The sequence below is a fragment of the Otolemur garnettii genome, unplaced genomic scaffold (assembly GCF_000181295.1).
Source record: "Otolemur garnettii isolate 467f Iridium unplaced genomic scaffold, OtoGar3 scaffold00001, whole genome shotgun sequence".
NCBI classification, from domain to species: domain Eukaryota; kingdom Metazoa; phylum Chordata; class Mammalia; order Primates; family Galagidae; genus Otolemur; species Otolemur garnettii.
The window spans coordinates 59,483,997-59,504,994 of NW_003852396.1; the positions used below are offsets into that span (position 1 = coordinate 59,483,997).

Sequence of the window (20,998 nt, forward strand, 5' to 3'; positions counted from 1 at the left end):
CCCCGCCCCCTCCAGGATCCGCGCGGGTTAACCCGGAAGCGATTGTGTGGCACCGCCTCGCGGCTCAGTTCCCTTTTCCGGTCGGCGTGGTTTGCGAGTGGAGTGTCCGCGGTACCCCGGCCTTCACCATGAGCGTCCCGGCCTTCATCGACATCAGCGAGGAAGACCAGGTGTGCTGCCCCGCTGCGCGTGCCGGCAGGGTGGACTGGGGATGCCTCAGGAGCATGAGGGACCTTTGCTGAGGCTGGGCCGGCAGGCAGGACGCCTCCTCGCGGAGCGGGCTGCGGGGCTGAGACCCACAGCTGTCTCCCACACGCGGGAGTGGGGAGGCCGCGAGGCACAGGCGCGAGTTCCTGGCCTCGGTTCCCACCAGCGAGCTGGCCGGCGCTCCCAGCCGGGCCCTGACCCTCCACGGCCAGGTCGGCGTCGGGACTCTCCCCGTGTGGAGTCACTTCTCAGGACGTAACTTTTTGACTGATGAGGAGTGCAGTCTACTTCCGTTCTCCAAATTCTGGCGCATCCGGAGTGGGAAGTGGCGAATCTGTAGTCGGCATAAGCAGCCTAGGGAAAATAATTTTGTACTAAAAATCAAAATCGTTTCATTACTGTGATCACAAAGGCAACGTTGACCGTATTTTATATATAGACCAGTGCTTTCTAGTACTAGAAAGCGAAGGTGAGAGTTCTGTATCCCGAAAATAAGGTGTCATTTCCTCCCTCACCTGTCAGGCATACACCTACTGGACCATCTGGATATATTAAAATTTCCCATTTGGGGTTTGCTCTTGGTACGCAGGGCTGGTGTTTCTCATTTTTCCCATAAGGAAAGTTTAATTGGTGGGGGTTAAACTAAATATGAAATGATATTCTTTAACTTTGTGTAGCTGAAAATTATTCTGTGAAGTCTTAAGTTTGTCCTTTTGTTTATTTCTGCTACTCCACTAACAAGGACATTTTGGCTTCCATGTCTTTACTGTTTACTAGTCTAAGATAAATTCTAGAATTGCAGAAGTGATTTTATTACCCCCTCGGTAGAAATGTAGTCCTACAGTCCTGAAAAACAAAGTTCGGGAAAATAAAAAAGGGAAGGAGTTAAACAGATAGAAAGGAAGGTATAAAAAGACAAATAACCTGAATAGGAATGGAAGTATGTTACCAACAGTTGGCTATTGGGTTACTGAAAAAGTATTCGACCTTTTTTTTAATGTACCCCAAAATTTGTGGATGGAGAAATGTGTTGTTTATCATATTTTAAAGTGTCATTTCTTAGTTAATGCTTTTGTTCTTGTGATACATCAGTTTAACACTAGTCAGTCCTTTCATAGGAACATATGTGATTGCCTCAGGAGTTTAACAGTGGTCAGATTCTCAGTTTGATTCTGGTTAAGAAATACAGTTCTTAATCTTTTGTTTTCTTTTGCTTATACTGCTCCACAACCCTTGTGGCCAGTGAGTATGACATAACAACAATAAACTGTTAATTGAATGGTCATTAGAAAAAGTTTGCTTTGCTTATACAAAAGTGGATCAGTGCCTTTTTTTTGAGACAGTCTCACTGTGTCGCCCTCAGTAGAGTGTTGTGGTGTCACAGCTCACAGCAACCTCAAACTCTTAGGCTCAAGTGATTCTCTTGCCTCAGCCTCCCAAGTAGCTGGGACTACAGGCACCCACCACATCGCCCAACTATCTTTTTGTTGTAGTTGTCATTGTTGTTTAGCAGGCCCGGGCCAGGTTCTAACCTGCCAGCACCAAATGTAAAGTGGCCAGCACCCTAACCCCTGAGCTACTGGTGCTGAGCCATACCAATGCCTTTTTTCTTGATTGGACCATCTTTCATAGAGAAGCATGCTTGACAGTTTTTTTTTACTTCAAGTCTTCATTATACTACTGACTCCTGTGTGAAGTTACTGGGTTCTCGTTAACCTAAAAGGACAGTACCGTCAGATCTATAGGTTTAATATACTTCTCTAAGGTAACTAAACATATTTTTGGGTTTAAAAATTTTGGTGGCCTCCAGCAAGATTTCTTTTGGTTTGGTCTATAAAATGTGATATCTGTACATTTATTAATGGTATTTTTTCATCTGCCTATTTCATTTTATTATCTTTTAAAGCACCTGCATTTGTTTGGCTGCCATAGTAACAAATCTGCAAAAATTTATTAAACAGGGTAGGCAGTATGGGTGGCGCCTGTGGCTCAAGGAGCAGGGCACTGGCCCATATGCCGGAGGTGGTGGGTTCAAACCCAGCCCCAGCCAAAAATTGCAAAAAAAAAAAAAAGGGTAGGAAATGTCCAAATGAGTGAATGTGATACTATTCACTTTTTTTATAGATCCAAAGGTACTTTTTGATAATAGAAGTTCAATTTGATATAAATATTTTGTTCTAAGGAATCATTCACAGGCATTATGTCTTTGCAGCTCCCAAAATGCTTGTCTCAAATAGGTTCTCCAATATGTAATTAATAATTACCCTTTTGCCAAGGTCGTATCTAACTTTTCTAGTAGATACGAATATTATTATATACATTTAAGTACAAAAATATTTTCATATCTTTCAAAATAGTTAAATTTACCAAGTCAGATTGATTTCTTTTTCTCAACAGCCCTCTTTACCCAACCCTCCCCCCCCCCCAGGGAAACTTTTGAGTTACTTCAGAAAGGTTTTTGCTGTATACTGAAGTCTAGCACAGTACAGAAGGCATGAGAGAAATTGTGTGGGTGATCCATGCAAGTGGTGATTTTAAGGCGCCACTGGGCTTTGTGGAGAAAAACTTTGGGCTCCTATAAGGTTGTCAGTCATGATGAGGTGAGAGAATTCTTTAAAATAATTTGAAGCTGGCTCGGCGCCTGTGGCTTAAGCGGCTAAGGCACCAGCCACATACACCTGAGCTGGCAGGTTCAAATCCAGCCTGGGCCCTCCAAACAACAAAGACGGCTGCAACCAAAAAATAGCTGGGCGTTGTGGCGGGCGCCTGTAGCTACTTGAGAGGCTGAAGCAGGAGACTCGCTTGAGCCCAGGAGTTGGAGGTTGCTGTGAGCTGTGATGCCACAGCACTCTACCCAGGGCAACAGCTTGAGGCGCTGTCTCAAAAAAAATAAAATAATTTGAAGTAGTTGTTAAATATTGTATCTGCATTCTACTTTTTCAGAAATAAGACAGAGTGGGTTGAGATTTTATATTTTGTCATTCATAATCTGTTTTGTAGATACATAGTAACTATTTGATTCAACAGGCTGCTGAACTTCGTGCTTATCTGAAATCTAAAGGAGCTGAGATCTCAGAAGAGAACTCAGAAGGTGGACTTCATGTAGATTTAGCTCAAATTATTGAAGCCTGTGATGTGTGTCTGAAGGAAGATGATAAAGGTATGTTTTAAATTTTTCTAATATTTCTCACTAATAATAAGAATCTACTTTTAAAATTTTCTTGTCAATTATATAGTTGTCTGCTGGTATCCAGGTAGGGTGGAGGGGAATTGGTTCCAGACCTCCCAGTGGATACTACAATCTGGATTTGTATATAATCCACACACATCTGCCTATATACTTTAAATCATTTCTTGATTACTTACAATACCTAATACAATGTAAATGCTGCATAAATAGTTGTTATACTGGATTTTTTTATTGTCATCTGCACCCAATATTTCCATCTGTGGTTGGTTGAGACTGGATGCAAAACCCACAGACTCACAAATATCTGTATGTTTTTAACTTCAAAACTTAAGACTTTTTAAAAAATTGATACATAATGGTTGTGTTTGGGGGATACATGTGATATTTTGATGTATGCATACAATGTGTAATGATCGAATCAGAGTAATTGGATTATCCATCACCTCAAACATTTATCTTTGAGTTGGGAACATTCTGAGTTTTCTCTTCTAGCTTTTTGAAGTATATGTTGTTAACTGTAGTGTAAACACTATTGTGTTTAATCTTATCTTTGCACATACTTTCAGTTTATCTAATCTGTTTTACCTGTAAAATGAGCTTGTTTTGAGAAAACATCTTTTTAATGTCACATTTATTTATTTCTTGAATGTTATTACACACATTAAATGTTGATTGTTTTGGAATGAACTAAAAGAAAAAAATGATGCTCTTTCCTGTTCATAAGGTTTAGATTAATACTACATAGTATATAATTTCAAGTAATCCAAAAGCCATTTTATTATTAGGTTTATTTCTTACTTATTAAGATGAAATGAGAAATTTTGAAAATCAGTAGTCCTGAAATCTCTAGTTAAGGTTTGGTGCTTAAACTTGGGTGTTTGCTTCAGCAACACATACACTAAAAAAAAATTTAGAGAAGAAATTTGGGATATAGTTAACATTTATAATACCTGAAAATGAGTAACCCAACCAGAAAGTTAATGACTTAGATTTCTAAATACTTTTCTATATGTATATACAGAGTTTTCCTTAACTGGCCGGGCACGGTGGCTCACACCTGTAATCCTAGCACTTTGGGAATCCAGAGTGGGTGGATTGCCTGAGCTCAGGAGTTCAAGACCAGCCTAGGAAAGAGTGAGACCCCCATCTCTATTAAAAATAATAAAACTAGGCTCAGCACCTGTGGCTCAAGCGTCTAAGGCGCCAGCCACATACACCTAAGGTGGCAGGTTCGAATCCAGCCCGGGCCTGCCAAACAACAGTGATGGCTGTAACCAAAAAAAAAAATTGGCTGGGCGTTGTGGTGGGCACCTGTGGTCCCAGCTACTTGGGAGGCGGAGGCAGGAGACTCACTTGAGCCCAGGAGTTGGAGGTTGCTGTGAGTTGTGATGCTACAGCACTCTATCCAGGGGGACAGCTTGAGGCTCTGTCTCAAAAAATAAATAAATAAATAAATAATAATAATAAAACTAACCAGGTGTTGTGGTGGGTGCCTGTAGTCCCAGCTACTTGGTAGGCTGAGGCAAGAGGATCACTGGAACCTAGGAGTTTGAGGTTGCTGTGAGCTATGACACGATGGTACTCTTGTCTCCAAAAAAAAAAAAAAAGTTTTCCTTAATTGAGATAGCATCCTAGCCTAAAACATTGCCATTAACTTCCAAATGATTAAATATCATGACAGAGAAAATTGAAAGTGTGTAAACTGTAAATAAAGATGTAAATCGATCTATTTTACTAGTTAGAAACCAAATCTTAGATAAGTTTCCTTCCTCTTTAATAAAATATGCAACTTACCCTCTGAATGTTTAGCTATGCAGCAGAGCTAGTTTAGTTTGGATTCATGCTTACTATATTTTTGTTGCCATCCATTGAAGGAAAAATACAGATCCTCTAGAACTGCACTACAGGGGACAGATTACATCTTTTGAAATTGTCTTACGGTGGCTCCCATAGCTCAATGGGTAGGTCGCTGGCCACATGTACCAGGGCTGGTGGGTTTGAACCCTAGCCCTGGCCTGCTAGGAAAAAAAAAAAAAATAGCCGGGCGTTGTGGCAGGTGCCTGTAGTCCCAGCTACTCGAGAGGCTAAGGCAAGACTTGCTTAAGCCCAAGAGTTGTAGGTTGCTGTGAGCGGTGATGCCACGGCACTGTACTGAGGGCAGCAAAGTGAGACTTATCTCACAAAAAAAAAAAAAAAGAAAAGAAAAGAAAAAGTGTCTTATGTTTAATGGTTTTTGTATTAAAACATTGGAACTACGTAATAAGCAGGACACGTTGGATATTGTACTCTCATTGTTGATTGTGTTGTCGATGCTTGTGTAGATGTTGAAAGTGTGATGAACAGCGTGGTATCCCTCCTCTTGATCTTGGAACCAGACAAGCAAGAAGCTTTGATTGAAAGCCTATGCGAAAAACTGGTCAAATTTCGTGAAGGTGAACGCCCATCTCTGAGACTACAGTTGTAAGTTAAGAATTGAAAAAGCCTTGGTATATCAAGAGACTATTTTCCTGTCACTAAGTTTTAATGATTCAAAGCAGGAATTCTGGAACTTGACTCTCAGATATGGCTCTTACTAGCTGTGACCTTGGACAAGTCATTTAACCTTTTTGCACCCCCGTTTCTTCCTTTGGAATATGAAGTTATTAATAGTACCTGCCACAGGTTTGTGGTGAGAGCAAGTAACCAGAACTTAATACCATGACTACTAATCTCAAATGTTGTTTTATTATTTTTAATCAGGCTAAGCAACCTTTTCCATGGAATGGACAAGAACACTCCTGTAAGATATACAGTGTATTGCAGCCTTATTAAAGTGGCAGCATCTTGTGGGGCCATCCAGTACATTCCGACTGAGCTGGATCAAGTGAGTTACTATGTGGAATATTTGTTCTGTTTATAAGAAATGTACCTTTATATTACATGTGTAGCTGAAGTAGCAGATACACGTATTCTAAATGTTATCTTTTCAATTGTGAAAATATATTTAGCTGGGTTACAGATTGTCTCTTTTTGTTAATCTCACTATAGGTTAGAAAATGGATTTCTGACTGGAATCTCACCACTGAAAAAAAACACACCCTTTTAAGACTACTTTATGAGTCGCTTGTGGACTGTAAAAAAAGGTAATTCAGAAGTAACGAACTTACAACTTACAACTCAGCAGACAATATAAAGCGATGAGAATGTTTTAAAGACAAGTAGGGCCTGTAATTTGCTCTACTTTGTTCTCCAAAGAGTTGCTTTAAATCTATTTCTATAAAATTTGCCTGCTAAGTTAAAGATAACTATAAAAATGAAAGTAGTTTTCTCTCATCTCTAAACTATATAAAAAGCAAAACTCGCTTTTGTTCTAAAAGTAGTATTTTTTTTGTTTTTTTGTTTTGAGACAGAGTATCACTATGTCACCCTCAGTAGAGTGCTATGGTGTCACAGATCACAGCAAGCTCAAACTCTTGGGCTTCAGCAATTCTCTTGCCTCAGCTTCCAAAATAGCTGAGACTACAGGTGCCCACCACAACACCTGGCTATTTTTTGTTGCAGTTGTCGTTTTTTAGCAGGCCTGGGCTGGGTTCAAACCTGCCAGCCTCAGTGTATGTGGCCAGCCCCGTAACCACTGTGCTGTGGGTGCCGAGCCTAAAAGTGGTATGATTATTAATCCCAATGCTATATGTAACATGAGACTAATTATTTGATGTTGCTTTGATGTCTTTGTACAGGATAGTACTATCACTTTTTTTTTTAACCAATCAGAAGTTATCACAGTCTCCTGTATAAGGAATAGACTATACCAAATGTGTACCTGTTGAGCTTCTCGAGGTCTTGGGTTTCTGAGTCTTGTCATTAACCCAACAAACTTTATACCCCAAAATACCCTTCATATACAGGCCTGTTTATGGTTACAAATAGGATAGGTTCTGTAGATTTGTTGTTAAATTGAATTTATATAAGTTAGAACAGGTACAGTTACCTATTACCTGGAATAACCTCCATTCATAAGTGTGAGTTATATGTAAGTCAGATGTTTATAGCTCAGGGACTGCCTTTACCCAGTTTTAGGACCTGCCAGATGATAAGTTTGGCCCAGTTATGGAATTAGTGCTGTATTGTGTGATGAAGGATACTTTTAGCTTTTTTGCACTGGTTTTTCAATTTCTCTTTTTACATAGTGGTTAAACATTTTCAGAAAAAGTAACATTCAGTTTCATTTTCTTGTACAAATTTTATACTGGTTTTTAGTGGTGGAGTGTTCATGTATTAGAATCAGCAAGATTAGTATGTTTCTGTTGTTTTAAATGAAGTAATGTAAGCTATACAAGAGGAAGTGTATTTTTGTTGAGAAAGTTGGATCATGTCATAAAAGAAGATAGTGGAGGATCTTGGCTTTCATTCTGAGGCATTAGACACTGACAGCTTTCTAGCCGTTTCTCATCTTCCCTAACTGAACACTGGAGTAATTCAGTCCTGGGACCTTTCCTACTTCATTACACTCATTTTATGTTGTTGTTTTGTGTTTTTTTGCTGTGACTATAGAAGCTTCTGGCAGCTAAATGTATTTTTGGAGGGGACAGTCATTTGTGTTGCTGATTGTTGAGTCTACCACCAAACACTTAGCATCCCTGCCCTCCTTGCTGCTAGGCCAGTCTGTGTCATTCATGTTTCCCAGTCAGCAAAGCAGCTTCCATACTCTTAGACCTACCTCAGGGCACACAAAGGAGAGGTGTTGCTGCCTCAGGTGATCTCATTCAGTCTCGTACCTTCAGACACCATCTATAGGTTGATAATTTTAAATTTTTACCTCTTGTATTTTTTCCCCAAACTCCAGATATCTATTCTTATTTAACATTTCCATTCTTACATTCAAAAAGCATCTCAGACTTTACATCCAAAAGTAAGCCATTGATGTTTGCTTCTAAACCTCTTGTGTTTTCTCCAACTTGGGGAAATGCCGTTTCCATTTTTCCAATTGCTTAAGACTAAAACCTGGGATTCACCCTTGACTTCTCTGTCTTCTATCCCACGTCTAATATACCAGCAAATCTGTTCAGCCCTAAATAAATCTAAACTGACCAACTTCTCACTACCTCTGTTGCTGTCAGATGGTCTTCTAAGCCACATCATTTCCTTTTTTTTTTTTGAGACAGAGCCTCAAGCTGTCCCCCTGGATAGAGTGCTGTGGCGTCACAGCTCACAGTAACCTCCAAATCCTGGGCTCAAGTAAGTCTCCTGCCTCAGCCTCCCAAGTAGCTGGGACCACAGGCACCCACCACAACACCCAGCTATTCTTTGATTGCAGCCGTGATTGTTTTTCGCGGGCTCAGGCTGGATTCGAACCTGCCACCTTAGGTGTATGTGGCTGGCGCCTTAGCCACTTGAGCCACAGGCGCTGAGCCTCATTTCTTGTTTTGATTATTACAGTAGCCTCATGACCAGACTCTATTTTGGTCCTTGTTCCCCCATAGTATGTTCTTGTATTTATGTGGAAGATAAGTTTGTGTCTCTGTTTTACTCAGAACCCTCCTGTAGTACCTTGGTGCTGGTGCCTCTTCTTAGAGCAGTCTTCTCCCAGATATCCACGTGGCTCCATCCCTTAAGTCTGCCTGAGTATTACTCATCAGGAATGACTTTGCTGGCCCCCCCAACCCCCCGTGTAGGAGATAGTACTCCCACTCCCTCATTGCGTTTCTCCCATCCCCATGTTGTTATTTCTCCTTTGCACTTACTACACATACTATATGTTTAGTGTATGTCTGTCCCCACTAGAAAATAAGTTTCATGATGACAGGGACTTTGCTTTTTTCCTTTCTAGAATAGTATCTAGTACTGATAGGCACTCAGTATATATTTGTTGAATGAATGGCTATTTCTAAAAAAGAAAAAAGGTGGCAAAAGCAGCAGCTACAAGAGACAAAGATGTAAGACAATAGGAAGTGGTGGTTTGAACTTCCTAAGGCAATCAGATTAAAATTAAAGCACTGTAATTATAAAAGGCCCAGTTTCCTGATAGATGAAGTTAATTTCTTGTATTGAGTTTAGCTCCCTTCATTTTTAAGAACAGATGCAGTCCAGTGGATAGTCTTCTCCTGATCTCTCAGCAGAGTGTGGCCATTATTCCTTTCTCCTTATAGAAATTCTTCTCTTGACTTACTCCTTGTTATTCTCCAGTTTTTGCTTCTTTACTCTCTACTCTCTCCCTACTTCATTTTGTCTGTTCCCTTGGCTTCTCTTACATGTGAAATGAAAATCCATGACTGTAACTCAGGCTTTTTCTGAGCTTCAGATCTTTATGTCCAACCATTTTCTACCTGTTGCTACTTGGCTGTGGGACCACAGGTGCCTTACCTCAATGTGACTAAAGTGAATGTATCATTTTCTGCCCCTTAAGTCTCTATGTCATTGTCAGTAAATGGCATATGAGTATTGCCTAAGGGAGACATGACATCCTTGATACCTTTCTCTCCCTTATCTCTTTTATTTCTTTACCGGGCCTAGTTATTTCTCCCTCTTTAGTGATTACATCTCTGTAGCTGTCATCATCACTTCTCTGGATTGTCACAACAGTCTCTCACGTGGTCTTCTGTGACTTCTCCACTGTGCAACCACAGTTTTTTCAGAAACATATTTAAGCATATTATTCTTTAAGTTTTCATTTTCTTTAGGGTACAACATAAATGGCATGTAAAGCCTTCTAACATGAGCTCTGACCTGTTGCTTTAGCATGGTGAATGTGATGAAAATCTTTTTGCATTTTCAAGTGGTATAGTGGCAGACTACGAAAACTTTGGTGCATATAAATATACCTTCCTTTGATCTCTCTCTGTCTCTCTCTCACACATCCATACCCTTCCTCTTGCTTATCACATCCTAGACATAGCAAACCTTTGTCAGGTATGAAAGTGCAAAGTTCTTTTCCAGTCTGGACCAGGGGCTGGCATCAGATTTTGTATGGTCCACAGCTAAGAATGATTTATACATTTTTAATGGTTAAGAAAAAGGAAAAAAAAAATTTCCTGGTATGTGGACATTGTATGAAATTCCAATTTCAGTATTGATAAAGTTTATTGGTACATGTCCGTGCCTATTCATTTATATATTATCTGTGGTTGCTTTTGCCAAAAGTTAAGTAGTCGTACAGAAAATAAACTGTAAAACCTAACATATTTACTCTCTGGCCCTATCTATAAAGTTTGCCTATCCTAGTCTAAATTAGGTCTCCTGTGCTCAATTTCTCATCTCTGCCTGAAACACCCATCTCATATTTAGGGTAGGGGCCTCTCTTTACAGCATCTTCTAATTTTATTCTAGCATTTTAATGCCTTTTGTAAAAAGTGAGGTTGTAGGCTCTGAGGGCAAGGAACCTCATCTTCTTGACCTCAGCAGAGTGTGACCATTGTACCTCTTCCCTCATAGAAAGTCTTCTCTTGACTTAAATGACACCAGTCTCCTTATTTTTCTCCAACCTCTTTGGCTGTTCCTTCTCAGATACCTTTGTAAATTACTCTTTCTTGGTCCTGTGATTGCTGATCTTACTCAGAATTTTAGCCTATGACCTAGGTCTCAAATTCCCCAAAAGGCATTGAGTGGATAGATGGTACCCACACTGGGGAACTGGAAGAGGATATTTAAACACATTGTTCTGCTGATTTACATTCTGAGATTTGGTTTTCTTCTTTAGTACACATAAATTTTTTTTTCTACTTTCAAATAATAGAATTCTGAGATTTATAATTAACAATTCCTGTTAAGAAAGTATGTTTTAACATTTATAGGTGCTCCCTTCATAATTTTATTTATATTGGTGGTGTTGAGTGCAGATGGTGTCATGCATTTTAAAGGATAACACCAGTAATTGAGCCCTTATTATATGTCAGATACTATGCTGTGTACTTTAAATGATTTTATCCGGATGAGGGGTAAAAATTTAACCTGTCAGGTACAATGGGCATACTAAAAGCCCTGACTTTGAAGCACTATACAAAGTATCCATGTAACAAAAACATTTGTAATCCTTAATATTTTGAGTTTAAAAATTATTTTATCTGATCTTTGTGAATTCAAACAATTTCTTTAGCTGATAACATGTACTAGATTGAAATATACTGTGGCTGCTAAAACTGGAAAATCACATATATCTATGTTTGCACTATAGAACAAAATAATTAACAATAAGTAGAACATGGTTTTTCTTAAAGTTTTTCTTTGGGTTTTTATAATTATATGACTGTGTATTTATTTATTTAATTTTTTTAGAGACAAGGTTCTACTGTGTGCCTAGGCTAGACTTGAACTTCTAGGCTCAAGCAATCTTCCCACTTCAGCCCCAGCGTAGCTGGGACTATGAGTATATGCCACTAAGCCTGCTGTTTATATCACTTCAAGATGCTGATTACAGGCTCAGTGCCTAGAGCTCAAGCGGCTAAGGTGCCAGCCACATACACCAGAGCTGGTGGGTTCAGTCCAGCCCAGGCCTGCCAAACAACAATGACAACTACAACTAAAAAATAGCCGGGCATTGTGGTGGGCACCTGTAGTCCCAGCTACTTGGGAGGCTGAGGCAAGAGAATCACTTAAGCCCAGGAGTTTGAGGTTGCTGTGAGCTATGATACCATAGCATTCTACCCAGGGTGATAGCTTGAGGCTCCATTTCAAAAAAAAAAAAAAAAGATGCTGATTACAGTTTAGCCATGCCCATAATGATATTTATATATTAGTAAAACTTAGTTTTGAAAGCAGTTTTATAATACCACTTAACTTTTTATTTATTTTAATTTTTTTTTTTGTGTGTGGCAGAATTTCACTTTGTATACCTCAGTAGAATGATATGGTGTCACAGCTCACGGCAACCTCTGACTCTTGGGCTTAAGTGATTCTCTTATCTCAGCCTCCCAAGTAACTGGGACTACAGGCATCCACCACAACTTGGCCTGGCTAATTTTTAGAGGTGAGGTCTTGCTCTTGCTCAGGCTGGTCTCAAACTTTTGAGCTCATGCCGTCCACCCACCTCAGTCTCCCAGAGTGCAAGGATTACACTCTGAGAGTGAGCCACCATTCCCAGCTGTTTAAAATGACATAATTCAGGGGTCCTCAAAACTTTTTAAACAGGGGGCCAGTTCACTGTCCCTCAGACCGTTGGCCTGCGGGCCCTGGGACAAGTCAGCTGCTAAGTAGGACAGGCATGGGTGGCAAAAATACCCGACAGGCTAGATAAATGTCTTAGGGGGCCCGAGGGCTGTAGTTTGAGGATGCCTGACATAGTTCCTACTGATTTTACCCAAGTTGAGTCCAGATATGGAGAAAGAGTGTTTTTAGAAAATAAAACAATATTTTTTTTCTAGTAATCAAAGATGTCTATATACTTTCTACAAAGTGAAGATTGATTAGTTTAAAGGAAATAATGAAGATGAACATTTAATGGATTTAATTATTTTACCCTTTTCCCTACAGTGAAAATTGATCATCTATGTAATTAAGGATAATTTAATCAGAAGGATTTTTTTATTTTTAGGCAATTTGTGGCTGGGGCTAGGTTTGAACCCACCAACTCTGGCATATGTGGTCGGTGCCCTACTCCTTTCAGCCACAGGCGCCGCCCAAGGATATTTTTAAGTAGAGTTATTTAAATATTTGGTGTTAGCCCAACTTAGTGTATGTTGTCCTAACAGTTTCTGGGACATGTAAAACATTTTTCTCCACTCTTTGCCTAGAAAGTTATCTTAACCTACCTTCTACCGAACCCAGCCTTTCTATGATCTAGGATATAAAAGAATATTTTGTATACTTTTGGTCTCAGCTTACCTATGTTCTCTTTATAGAGAGCCTCCCTACTCACACTAGCTACCTCTTTTAGTTTTTTGCCCTGGTTACTTTATTAGATCACCACTTGTTGTCTTTATAGCACTTATTTTTCCTTAGCTGTCTTTCTTACTAAAAGGAAAATTCAGTGACTTTTCCTACAAACTCGGACTATGGCTCTCTTAGTCACCACATATATTATATGCATATGTGGTGTATATACATGCATATAATGTGTATATATATTATATGCATATGTGTATATATTATATGCATATGTGCATATGTATACACATATTGTATATATGTGTATATATACACACACACACAATCAGTATAGAACCTGGCACTTAAAAAAGATACTTTTAGGCTAGGTATGGTGGCACACACTTGTAATCCTAGCACTTTGGGAGACTGAGGCAGGAGGATCACTTGAGCCCAGGAGTTTGAGGTTTCTGTGAGCTATGATGATGACACCATCCTCATGCCCAGACCACAAAAGGGGACCCCAGTTCAAAAAAAATTTTTTTAATGAATGAATGACGGTAGCAATACTTCACATTCCTAAAGTGTTGTTCTTTTTAGTGATGCTGCTTCAAAAGTTATGGTGGAATTGCTTGGAAGTTACACAGAGGACAATGCTTCCCAGGCTCGAGTTGATGCCCACAGGTAAAGTTAAATAATGCTGTAATGAGTGCTTGTCATCAACTTAGAAGTTAGCTGTAGTACTGAATTGTGTAACTCAAACATGCTTGCAACCACCAGTGATCCAAAGCCATTTAAATGATACTGTGTGTCCCTGGTGATTCTATGTAGATACTAAAATTGAAGAATTGGTATTGGAAGAACCATAGATTGCATGTGAAATATCTATTTTGCTATATGTAATGCACATAGTTTGCCCAAATTTTTGAGGGAAAAATAAGGATGCATGTTATACATGGGTAGTACAGCTCAGAAGCAGGAGCCCAGCAGGCTGCCGAGACCTGCTGGACATCCAGGGTTCCATTCCAGGAAGATCCAGGATCCCACAGGAACAGATCAGAGTGGCCTCTACCAAGCACCACAATCACAGGAGAGGGGGCGGTGGCGGGCCTGATGAGCCAGGGCATAGCCATGCAGGGCAACGGCCAAGGTCCAGCTGCCCAGAAGGGAATGAGAGCCTTGGGCATACCCCAGGACCTAGCTGGCTACCATGAGCCAAGCAGCTTTGGCCCCCAGTGTGGCGAAGAGGCAAGTGCTCCCAGGAGAAGAAGAAAGGGCAGACTTCACAGAGTGGGTGGCTGTAGGAGGGTGGTATAATCTACATGGTGGTATAATCTACATATTTACCAGGGGAGTGTTATCCTCCCCTGATATGTGTCTCCCAGCCACTTTCTCGAGGGTTGTTTCCTGGAAGTTTGGGTCGAAATTGTAGGTGTGTGTTATACACAGCAAGATACGGTAGCTGCATGGTATTTACTCTGTGGGGTATTGTTGGTATAGGGGTGATGATCCCAACCTAAGAAACAGAACCTAGTCTTGGATCAGTTTGTGTTAATTTTAAGGCATGTAAAGTTAGTGGGTTGCTAAAAATCAGCCCATTACTAGTAAGAATAATGGCTTTAAGCAGTCTTAGATCTAACTGGTAACAATAAGAATAGGATCAGATTTTTAAATCTGAGCAGTAGAAATCATGAAACTTGGTTATTGTTTCATGTGGACCTATACACAGGAAATTTGTAAAAAGGATAGCTAGTAGAGGTCCTTTACTTTGAGGTCAGTCCTACATTTAAATTCTTACACCATCCCAAATCAGTACTTATTATTGGGCAAGTTACTTGTTCTTTGAGCCTGTTTCATTATCGATAAAATGGGCATAATAGTACCATGTGGCTTTTAGGTTGTTGTGAGGAATAAATGGAATACAATGCATATAAAGTACTTGGTGTCTAGCATATGGTGCTGCTCCTGTTTACTATTTGATTGCATGGCACTTTCTCTCCAGCTATGTTTGTATCTACATCTATTGTATTTCACTTTGCTAAAACAGATAAAGCTGATAAATGGATTTATTGGCCTGTCTTAACTCCATCCGGTAGCATTTTTAATGCTATATATATTGGATTTTATGTATGTTTTGTGATTTGCAAAAATCCATGAAAAGTTGGGATTTCAAAACTCTGAGATAGCATTTTTGTTTTCCAATTAAGGTGTATTGTACGAGCATTGAAAGATCCAAACGCATTTCTTTTTGACCACCTTCTTACTTTAAAACCAGTCAAGTTTTTGGAAGGCGAGCTTATTCATGACGTAAGTAGTTTCTCCTTTAATGTGAAGGATGTTCTTTTCCTAAGTCTTAGGTAATAACTGAAACAGTACTTTTTCTTTGCATTGATAAAAAGTATTGCGGTCCCAGCTACTTAGGAGGCTGAGGCAAGAGAATCGCCTAAGCCCAAGAGCTGGAGGTTGCTGTGAGCTGTGACGCCACGACACTCTGCCAAGGGCAACAAAGTGAGACTTTGTCTCTAAAAAATAAATAAATAAATAAATAAAGTATTGGAAAGATCCAGAAACATAGGAACTATTTCTATCGGGAACAGACAGATATTTAGGACTAGCTGTTCTTCAACCCCTAAACACAGTCCTGTGCTTCCACCCTTTCCTTCATCTCATTTACATGGTCATTATGGGCTTAGATAATACAGATTTCTTTTTATGACTTACGGTCTGCCGCCCCAACTAGGAAGATGAATCAATTTTTGTTTGTTTGTTTAAAAGACAACAGAAAGCACTCTCTGTCGCCTTGGCTAAAGTGCTGTGTCATCATAGCTCATAGCAACCTCAAACTCATGGGTTTGAGCAATCCTCTTGCCTCAGGTTCCCGAGTATCTGGGACTACAGGCACCCACCACAATGCCTGGCTAGTTTGTCTATTTGTAGTAGAGACGAGGTCTCACTCTTGCTCAGGCTGGTCTCAAACTCCTGAGCTCAAGCCATCCGCCTGCCTTGGCCTCTCAGAGTGCTAGGATTACAGGTGTGAGCCACCGTGCCTGGCCAGTAAATCTGGTATCTAAAAACATGAACATACTTTTCAAGTGCAAGAATAAATACATTTTGGATTAATTTCCATTTGGACTATGCCATTAAGCACCATCTTTCAGCGTAAATAATTTAGAGCTTACTATATTTATTATTTCATTTTTAAAGTGACCCATGTGAAAGCAGATGGTTTGAGTAGTATGTTGATGAATCAGATATTTCTGCAGTAAAAGAAATGAATGAAGAGTTTTATTGTTAGTTGTCATTATCTTTAGAGATCTTGAGTATAAAAGTCTTGATTCTGAACTGATAATATCTTTTTTTTTGGTCTCTTATTTGTATAGCTTTTAACCATTTTTGTGAGTGCTAAATTGGCATCATATGTCAAGTTTTATCAGAATAATAAAGACTTCATTGATTCACTTGGTAAGTTTTGGGGTTTATTCTTTGAGGGATAGAGAATGATGAAAATATGCTACTTACTGTATAACAGTTAAGCACTGTGAAATGCAGCAGATATAGTCATAGCCTTATTTGTAGATTAATTATAAGTGTGGTATGTTAATAATAGCACAAACAGAGGTAACAGTTAAAAAGAGTATTTAAAATGAACTGGGAATGAGAAACCGAGAAAGTGTAAGGGACAGCTTTTGTGACAGACAGCAATGAAAGTAGGGATATGGAACAAATAACTCAGACCTTCTTTTCCTCTTTTAAGAGCTTTTTGAATTTTAGGCCCTCTGGTTCTTCTTCTTCATGATTCCTTGAGGTAAAGTTATAGCAAGAATCAAGTTCAGGAGGAGATTCAGATAGAAATAGTTCCATTAATATATATGTTTTTAAAGTTTTGGAATGGGGAGGGAGCAGACAAGCAACTGTGAAAGGATCATACTTTGATCATAATGGTGACTTTTGGAAGTGCTTATTTCAAAAGCTTAAAAAATTTGATGATTAAAGGTATTTGATTAAACTAAATGTTATTGTTTTGAGTCACTTCTTTGTAGAAGACCTTGTTCCTTAGGTGCATAATAATTTTCATTTTTGGTGCCTTTTTCTAAGTTTTAGTTATGAATCTGTGACAGTTTTTCCCCTATAACATAGTATTTTATGCTTGATTTTCTCATATCTGCCCTCTATTAACAAAAGTATATAGCATTGCTAATTAAAAGAATTAGAGATGCAGTAATTTTATATGATAGAGAAGACATTAATCCTAATTAGTTTGTTAAAGAGAGCATAGTAATAAGTGTTAGTTTAGTATTTTTAATCTTCTGGAATTTTCTTATCTGGCACATCAGAATTCAGTAAATGTTTCCCAGACTGAACCGAATCTTAGTCGTCCTCATTGAGCAAAACCTCATTTCACATTTATGTTCTATATTTTAATGTATGTTCTGGAGCATGTTTCTAACATCAGTAAAATTACAAAGGGAAAACAGAAAATCTGCAATTGAACGTGTTTTAAATGTTCTAAAACTACCAGTTTTTTGACAGTGAAGTCAACAATGAAAGTAAGGTGCTTCATTTACCACTAGGCAAAAATCAAAATACATTAGATGTTGATCATATTTTCCACATTAAAATTGAATTTTTGGTCTTCCTGGTTGTTTGAGATATAGGTGAGGTATATAATTATAATCTAATTTGATTAAACTTAGTCCTTAACTTTGTAATCGTTAATTCCTGACACCTGTAAATTTTGTGCAGCCACTGGAAGTGGGGCAGATTGACTTATTCTATGCATAATAAGGCATTTGAAATACACCAAGATAAAGTAGATGCAAGTGTGTTGGTAAAGAATGCTTTGCGAGGTGCACTAGACCCAGAAAACCACATTCTGTCCCAGTTAATTTGTTATGTGGCATGAAGCTATGTGATGGAATGTTAATGTCAGCAACCTCTTTATTTACGCACCAAGGAAAAAGGAGTAGTAATTAACACTTTGACACTCCCCCATTGATGTGTAATTGACTGTTTCAAAGGAGCACTGGTTCATAAGCTATTGCATGCATTAAAATTGCGTTTTCTATATTGCAGCATTTTAAGACAGGGGTCAGTGACAATGCAGAAATTGCTCAATGATGCACATTTTTTTATTACTGCATTAAGGTTTTGACATATTAGTAATGAATAAATGTTTCCATAAAATTAGATTTTTATAACTTTAAAATTGAAATATGACACAGCACACTGTGACATCCTCTTTAAAGGTAGTATTCTAGTTTTATCAAAGCGCAGCTTCCTACAAGTCTTTAACTCATACTTCACTGACTTAATGGCTTGATTTTTCAGAACAAGAACCTGAAGGCTTTAAATTTGATTTTTAAAAATCACTTTAAACATTGATTTGAAGTGTTTTTAGACAGAATTTCGCATGTAAGATAATCATTCCTGTGATAAGTTTTAATTTTAAGAGTATATTAAATCATCTTAGAAGGTTCAGCAGTTACTATGATTTTATCATATGAAAGACAACCATATATGTCCATAGAACTGGAAATGTTAAGGAATTTTGACAAAATCTTTAATACTTGTTTTCTTACAGGAAAAAATTCATAACATTGCTAATGTATTGTTCCATTCAAAAATCAGATTCTTTCATTTGCTTTCTGTTTCTGATTTCATAGATCATTAATCTATGCAAATTAATGATCTTCTGTTAGAAATTTGTTTAATATGCTTTCCCAAAAGTAGTTTATTAAATGTGTGCATTTTTAATTTTACATGTATAATTAGATATTTATTACAGCTGAAAGTCTGGTTACAACTGTTTGGATTCCACAGGTGGCAATTAGTTTGTTAAAACATTTTCTTTTATTAACACTGACAACTTGGGCCAACAATAGCATTATCTTGTGTCAGCTGAATTGCCCTAACATGTCCACATGTAATCTGGTGTTACCCAGTTGCTACCTTCTTGCTTCACAAAGTTAATCAGCATCTAATTTGCATTTGTTAATTAGGGTTAATGTGCACTAATTGATTTTTTGATGCTTGTAGATTTCCATTAAACCTGGTTAGCAATACTTACTTGTGTGCCTCATTCATTTGAATTATGATGATCATGTTTTTGTTGAATCTGTGCCAAATAGGAATCCTGTATCATAATTACACCTAATTAACAGATGAACATGCCCTATATTAATGGGCTTCCCTAGTCTTCCACTAATATATGAATGTTATAAATCTCAAATTATGGAGTGCTTAACTTTTTTAATAATACAAACTTGAGGCTCTTAATTATTAGAGGTCACTTAATTTGTTGATTTTTATAAAATTTCAAAGCTTAGAGAAAAGGAACATGTAAATAATCCTAGATTAATTTTAATAACTTGTCTTTATAATTAATTTAGCATCAACACAAGTTATACGTAACATGCAGTGATTCTGCTTCTGCTTAGACCGGGTTAGAATTTGGATGTTTAGGACTTATACTTTTTTTTTCATTTCTGGCCTTTATTTTATAGTTTTTTTGTTTTTTGTGGGGTTTTTTTGGCCAGGGCTGGGTTTGAACCCGCCAACCCTGGCATATGGGGCTGGCGCCCTACTTTCTTGAGCCATAGGTGCTGCCCTCCCAGTTTTGTTTTTTAAAGTGAAAGGATCAGGACTAGATAATTCCATAAGTTTCCTTGTATGCTTAATAAATTGTGATTTAAAAAATTACAGTGCAAAACTTGATTTATATAATTTTTAATTTTGCCTTATAAAGAATAAAATATCACTCACTGTTCATAGTACTGTTTAATTTTATCTAGTACTACCTATTTTGGCCTATAAATGATAAATATATTTTGTCAGTTTAATTTACATGTATTAAATCCAAAGTGACCTGAAGCAAAATGGAATATTGTCGTAGCTGAAAATGTTATGCTCAGCTCTGCTGACACAGAAAAGCTAGCTAAGTAGACATCCTGTGTGTTTAAATAAAGACTACTGGTGAAAAGCTTAGGGTAATTCACTAGATAGAAAATGTTCTTAATGAAAGGTACTTTGTAGATTTTGTCTCCTAAAATGTATTAACTATGAACAATACAAAATGCATAAAACTTTTAGGACCTAAAAACAGTTGTATAGCCCATTCTTAACTTTGAACCTATTACCTATGGCAGTAGTAATAAATACAGAAATTATTTATTTATTTGGGACAGAGTCTCACTTTGTCAGTAGAGTGTCCCTGGTATCATAGCTCACAGCAACCTCCAACTCTTGGGCTTAAGCAATCTTGCCTCTGCCTCCTGAGTAGCTGGGACTACAGGCACCTACTCTCACTCTTGCTCAGCTGGTCTTGAACTCTTGAGCTCAAGCCATCCACTTGCCTCGGCCTCCCAAGAAAAATTATTTTAAATATAGTAGAACCTCCATAGTTGACCACTTCCTTAAGTTGACCTAATTTTTACAGACCAGGTATGTACCACATATATATACATATCAATACAGTAGGCTTAAATCCTTATGTTGACCACATCCATATGTTGACCAGTTTGTTATAATCCCTTAGATGGTCATCTTAGAGATTCTACTGTACTTTGTAACTTCATTATGAAGTCAGTTTATGGTTTGTAAATATAAGAAAAGTTATTCTACTAAATGTTCAAACAGTAACTTCCATAATTTAATGTGAGATTTAAGTGTACAAGTCTTAACTAATACGGATACTCATCAGGCTTCACTGTATGTTATTTAGGCCTATTACATGAACAGAATATGGCAAAGATGAGATTACTTACCTTTATGGGAATGGCGGTGGAAAATAAAGAAATTTCTTTTGATACAATGCAGCAGGAACTTCAA

General features: G+C 38.2%; 1 protein-coding gene across 1 annotated transcript; it reads left to right on the forward strand.

Annotated features, from left to right (window-relative positions):
* Nucleotides 1–54: 54 nt before the first annotated feature.
* Nucleotides 55–20,998, forward strand: EIF3M (eukaryotic translation initiation factor 3 subunit M; the record flags this gene model as incomplete). The annotated part of the gene is made up of 9 exons (XM_003781537.2): nt 55–170; nt 3,235–3,367; nt 5,719–5,857; nt 6,137–6,260; nt 6,425–6,519; nt 13,772–13,855; nt 15,379–15,478; nt 16,552–16,633; nt 20,892–20,998. Coding segments are annotated over exons 1-9 (906 nt in total), but the record flags the coding sequence as incomplete, so codon positions are not given.